This window comes from Phaethon lepturus, unplaced genomic scaffold, assembly GCF_000687285.1.
Source record: "Phaethon lepturus isolate BGI_N335 unplaced genomic scaffold, ASM68728v1 scaffold40108, whole genome shotgun sequence".
Taxonomy (NCBI): Eukaryota; Metazoa; Chordata; class Aves; order Phaethontiformes; family Phaethontidae; genus Phaethon; species Phaethon lepturus.
Genome location: NW_010560517.1, coordinates 250 through 6,562, shown reverse-complemented (window position 1 = coordinate 6,562; position 6,313 = coordinate 250). Strand labels below are relative to the sequence as shown.

The window sequence follows — 6,313 nt, the reverse complement described above, 5'->3', positions numbered from 1 at the left end:
ACAGGTATCTGATACAAGCCCCCCTGCTCACCAGGAGGGACCAGTGGTAGTGCTTGTCCTCCTGCCTCTTGAATCATTTTGTGGCCCGAGGTTTTCATGCATGCTTGTTTCCACCCAGCCTGGCGACCAGTCCGTGGTTCAGCCTCCCCCAGCTCCAGGGGCTAACCCCACATTAAGGTGGCTAAAATATCTGCCGGGAGTCCTTTGGTCTGATGGATATTGGTGCTTCCTTTCATACAGGGAAGCTAAGGCAGGAGAAACACCGAATGACTTACCCTTACCTCACAAAAAGCAGACTGAATCAGAAATGTTTTGCATTATACAGGAGGATATTACAGCAGTCACAAAAGAGGGAAACTTGCTTTTGAGCAGTTTTGAAGAGCCTGACTCTGGGGAATGCCATCAGGACCAACACCGCGAGAGGCCTGGGGACTGGGAGACCGTGAATCGGTGAGTGCGCTATGTTCCTAATTTGCCTGATTTTTTGAGTGGAAACACTCAAGTTATTTAAGTGTAGATGTGTTGTTTAGGTCACTTATCAAACAGGTAAAGACAAAGATACCAGAATTTTGCTCTAGACCCATCAACTTGCTGGGTGACTTCTGTCAAACGACTTTGACCTGCTTTGATCTTTTCCACCACTGATACGATGAGGCTGTGGAGCAGATGCAGGGTTCTGCCATGCCAGGCTCCCAGGTATTATTCCGATAAATGGAGATAGCGACCACTGCTTCACACAGGTGCTGTCATGTGCAGTGATGATTTCATTAAAATTCTTTCTGAGATCTTCTTCACAAGTCGTATATACACGTCTGTTGACTTCTCCTGAGAGCTTGGGGCCAGAAGACCTGAACAGGTGATCTCTAGGGCTTGTCCATCTCTGCTTGTCCTTTATTTGCAAGTTGTTCCAATCCTGTCCTTTTTTTGTGCTCAAGGTTGCTTGGTCAGCTGCATGAGATGGAGACTGCTTTTGATGGCTTCTGGGAAAAACATCAGTTAAAAATGGAGCAATATTTACAACTGTGGAAGTTTGAGCAAAGTTTTCAAGAGGTATGATCAGATGTAGAAGGAAGAGTTGGAAATGAAAAGGAGGGGAGAGGAGAGACGTTTTTATTTTGAGAGTGTTTAATTTATGCTGCTGTTCCTTGACTCTGGCAGGGATAGCTAGCTTGGGGAGACCACTGTACTTCCTCATTCAGAGCTAATTTAGGTATCACTGCCCTGCAGTCGCATAGATTTTGCCGATAGAAGCATCTTTGAATTCAGAAATTAGTTCTTGGACACTAGTTTTATTATTGGATTTAGTAATCTTAGTTAAAGTGTGATTAATTTTGATCTGAGAATGATTTTCTGCCTGTGCTTTGTATCCTTTTGCAGCAGTCTTCTTCTTTGTGTCTAGGTCAAGAATGCCATTGAATTTTTAATGGGTCAGCAAGCGGAGCTGCCCAACACTGGCAACAGCGTCCCCCAAGTAAAGCAGAGGCTCAAGGACTTGGGTCATTTTGATGGTATGGCTCAGGTGAGATAATCTTTCACAGAAAGAGGCACTAATGAAACACAAGAGGCACCTTCTGGATTTGTGGTAGGAGATGTTTTCTGAAATTACCTGGTTCTGGTGTAATTCGTTGGTAAGTGGCTGCACAAAAGGATTGATTTCATGTCTTTGCTCTCGCAGCAAGGCTGTGATCGCTCTGAAAGACAGGAACAGGGTATTTAATTATCATGGTTAAAATAAATTGCTGAGCCACCATGAAAATCCAGAACAGATAAATGTCTGAACAGAGTGGGGGCGTGGGAGTTAATGAGCTGGAAGAAGAATTATTTATATGTTGAGTGCTTTAGCAGTGCTAATAGGCAGAGACTTGTTATCAGGCACATGGAGAGGCAAAAAAGTCACTATCTTGACGTGTCTGTGATTTGAACACAACATATGGATGAAGACTAAGAGATGTAGGGAAAAGAAGAGTGAAGACAGATGATTCACGGGAGCCTAACTGAGGTTGTGACTTCAGTAAAGGGGTGTGCTTGGCAAGTGGGCCAGGGTCAGTGGAGGAATTCTGAAGGATCTGGACACAACCCCCAGAGGCTTCTTTGAAAATAAGAGTCCTAGGAGAAAGGTCTAAGGATTTTTGGCCAGTTGGAAGAAATGTTTGTGGAGAGAGGGAGGAATGGGCCAGGCAGACAGGGTGCAACAGGGAAGCAGTCCCAGCGGAAAGCCAGCCCTGGAGAAGACCTACGCATTACACTGACCAAGATGTGCAGGCAAGATAGCATGTTCTTTGCATCAAGGTTTGCTGCAAAAGGCCTGATTTGTTTTCACCGTAAACTTTTAACTGCTCAAATCCCTTTCGTGCTTATGAGCATAGTGTGCCTACACTGGACATCAGCTGCATTTTTTTAGAGTGCAGTTCCTGGAGGCGGCAGCAATACATTGCCAGCAGCCATTCACAGCATTGCTAGTTTGGTGAAATACTGTTTTCTTCTTCATCCTCTTTTTGGGTAGCAAAAGTTTTTTTTTCCCAGATGATGGGTGCCATTTTATCCTGCGTAAGCCATCCATTCTGGCTACTTCTAATGGCAGTCATCTCCATGTGTACCTGAAATCTGGTAAGATGAGGCACTGCATGTTGTTATGTGTAGATATTTTGGCATTATTTCCATCAGTGTGCAATCCCTTCTCTTCCTTTCGCTGAAGGATCTGATAGGGAAGGCTCAGGTGGTGATACTACACGGACACCAGCTAGCAGCAAATCATCACTACGCTCTCAACTTAATCTGCCAGCAATGCAATGAGCTGCGGCACCATTCTGATGTCTTGTCTGATGAGATCAAAAGGAAGCAGATGCGACTGCAGAAGACCTTGGATCTTCCTACCCGCCTTCAGCAGGTAGACTTCAGAGACACAGTGGCCTGAGAAGTGGTAGCTTCTCCATGGGGTTAGCCTCTCCACTTCTTAGCTGGAAGCATCTGAAATTTGCAGCTTTGTTTCAGCAGTTCATGGTAGGAAGGTGTTCGCTGGAGGATGGAGGAGTGCTTCACCCCTCACTTAGCTGGTTAAGTGAGCACACAGCTACCTGCTGGTGCTGTGAATAGTCAGCAGAAAGAGGTGGGCATCTCCAGAGGGCGATTCAGAACACCAGAGTTCCACTGCTGCTGTTGGCCATGCTTTCATGCTGCTTCCATCTATTAATTGACTTTCGAGGTTTTCATACCCAGTGCAAGAGAGGTAATGCTTTCAGATAAACTCCAGCCCTTTTTCCTTCGCGATTTATTAAGAATGAACATAGCTGACTGTAAAATAAGGTGACAGATTGGTAGATAGGCGCAGCTGCTGTGTGCTAGCATGGAAGTGGAGTCATGTGGCTCCAATGCTCTTTGATATCTTAATCAGCATCAAAAATTCATTTAGGGAAATTCACGCTAATTAGGCCAGAAGGCACACGTCTGTAATATGCTTGAGGCCATTAAGAGAAGCAGTGAAGTTTGACCCTGTTCCATTTCACTGTTTCAGGGGACTAGGGCACTTGGGTTTTTTTAATCTGTGTGCTCCACTCCAATACTGCGTTAACCTGCGTGGATGGACGATTGCTTGGCAGCCTCTCAGCTGCAGGGCAGTGTCCTCTCCTGGGCTCCTTGCAGTCCTGGTTGGTGTTGGTGGTCTAGCCCGTGGGCTCTGCTGGAGCACATCGTAGTCCTGCTCTCCACGGCTTTCCTTCCCGCTCACAACACTGGAAGTCGTCCCTCGCTCTTGGCTGCAGCATCTCCTCACGCCTGTGCACACCACGGCGTGTCAGTGCCAGCCGAACCCCAGCCTGGCGTTCACGTATTACCTGTGCATGTTAAATGTAGAGCTTTAAACTGCAATTTTAAATTCTTATTTTTTAAAAAACATGGCTGCAATTACTTTGATCATTCCTTGCAGCTCACGTCTGCACTGAGCCAGTCATGTAGCTCAAGAAACCCGCCTGTCGTCTCTGTAGTGCCCCCGTCAGCCTTCTGAGTTGGATAAAGAAAGATCTGCTTATCATTTGGTTCAACTATGCACCAAACAGTACTTCTGTGTCAGATATACCACTGGTTTTATCCCGGTACGAGTGGGAGCGGAACTGGGCTGGGTGTGTTGAAGACTGCAGAGAAAATGCGGCAATTCTGCTTTCCAAAGTGCAATAGCTGCTGAGGTCTGTAGGAGTACTAATTAGCTGTGTGCTGAAAATACAGATCCAGTAAATGATATTCCTCATGGGAAGCTTGATTCAGTAGGGGTGCCGCTGACGGTCTCGCTCCCTGTGTTTGCCCCTTGCTGTTACCAGGCTCTGCAGTGCTGTGATGAAGGTGCCTACCTGCTCGCCAACCAGCCGATGGATAAGTGCCAGTCTAAAGAAGGCGCTCAGAAAGCTCTCCAGGACATAGAAAGATTTCTTGAAAGCTCTTCAGCCTACTTAAACTATGATCCCCAAGCCCTACACTGCGATTTTGAGTCGGTCTTAACATCTGAACTGAAGGTAAGCAACCCCTCCAGCTCCTCATTACACAAGTAAAAAGCAGGATCGGACTGTGTTGTGGTGTTGTCAGCTTTATAGTCCTCTATTCTGGGTCAAAGTGCAAAATAATGGTAGTTATTTGATCACGGGAGTCTTTTTCACCCTCCACAGTGCCAGATACAGTCAGTGCAGGTCAAGCTTGAAAATGTTCGAAGCATGTTTGAGAATCGTCAGTCTTGCTTCAAGAAGCTGTTGGATAAACATGTGCGGCCCGTGCAGTTAGTAGCCCCTCGGCCAGAAAATCCACCGAGATCAAAATCACCATTATTCTCTCCTAAACATGGTAAGATATTTTAAGTTTGTGGTATTTTCAAATGATAATATTGCTTTGAGACAGGAAGAGTAAGGCTAAGTGCGGTTTTGAGAAACCAGCTAGACCTTGCTGGCGGATACAGAGTTGTTGTATAATGCTAAGTGTATATGAGATGATTTACTATCTTTCCATTCTTTGTGTGTACCTTCCCATACCTGTGTGAAGAGTGGGACTGGTTGCTTGGTATTTATTTTCACTTCCTACTCGGTGGAAAAAGACATCTGTAAACAGTGTATAATTCCAGTTCTGCTTTACTAGCATCTTATTGGGCTAAAAACTGATGAATTAGTACTACAGGGAAGAAGGGCAAGGTTTATAAATTTATTAGCATACCTGTTCTCTGCGACGGTCTCCGTAACGGTCTTGAGCTGGAACTGACATAAAGTTAGACTGATGTTTGCAAAGGAGCTTGGAGAAATGAGGAGCTCAAATCTCATGAACAGAAATGAGAAGCTGGATGCTTAACTCCCTTTGATTCCTTCAGAATGTCTTCCTTAAATCCCAACTGTGGAATAATTAATGCCCATAAAGGTACAAATTCGGGTTGAACTGAGGTCACTGAATGTTCTGCCTTGATTTTGGTAATGGGATGTGGCACAATGTTAGCTTTAAATGATCACATTAAAACTTTCATCCTTGGCAGCCCTGTACGTATCAGAATTAAAAAGTAACCCAAAGCGACATCCACGTATTTTAAACCAGGGACATGCTAAGTTATGTGGGAATATTAAATTTAGTGATCTGACCGCATAAAGCGGTTAAACGTGTGTTTTAACACAGAAGTTTTACGATGAATTAATGAACATTGGTTATGGTGAATTGTCGCAGGTGCCATGCAAACAGTAAAAGCGTCTCCAGTTCAGGTTCGCGCTGTAAAAAGCCGAGCTGGTGGAGGGATGGGAATGAAGCTAGATGCAGCGAGGCCAACTAAGCTGCTCAAGATGCCGGCCAATGCAGCAAATAAAGCCTAAATTTCCTTTTCCCCAGGCCGATGCCACCGTCACTGGACCGCACTGCCCTCTGAGCCCCCGTCCTCAATCAGGAAGGAGGCTCTGAGTCTTTAAACTAGAGAGTTGCCCATTTTACCCGGTGTAACTTTTCCAGCTTTCTAGAAACAGGAAAGTTAAGGGGGAATCGCTGACTTAAAGGGTAGGGGCGAATGGGTGGCCGCCTCCGTGGGACGCTGGGAGACCACCGTCCGTCGGTTGGACTTACTTCGTGCCGAAGGGTGCACGTTTGTCTAGCAGAGGCCCCCGGTCTGCCGCGAAGCGCAGGTATCCTCCATGAATCCTCGCCCTGGAGATGATCGAGCGCGTTGTGATGAGCAGAGCCGGCACGAGGGCGAAGACAAAGGGCTCCTCTTTGGATGGATCATGCCGAGAGCGCTTTTTAATGAGGCCGCTGACACAAAACCTCAAAACGCTGCAGGCCTGCTGGCGTGGCGCGCGGCGTCAGACGC

The 6,313-nt window shown here is 46.2% G+C and overlaps 1 protein-coding gene across 1 annotated transcript; it reads left to right on the top strand.

The window, feature by feature from the left end:
- Positions 1–240: 240 nt before the first annotated feature.
- LOC104625927 (proto-oncogene DBL-like) lies at positions 241–4,824 on the top strand (the record flags this gene model as incomplete). Its single annotated transcript, XM_010293697.1, has 6 exons — positions 241–450; positions 936–1,050; positions 1,400–1,519; positions 2,696–2,887; positions 4,311–4,502; positions 4,653–4,824. Coding segments are annotated over 6 exons (1,001 nt in total), but the record flags the coding sequence as incomplete, so codon positions are not given.
- Between the last annotated feature and the right edge of the window lie 1,489 nt (positions 4,825–6,313).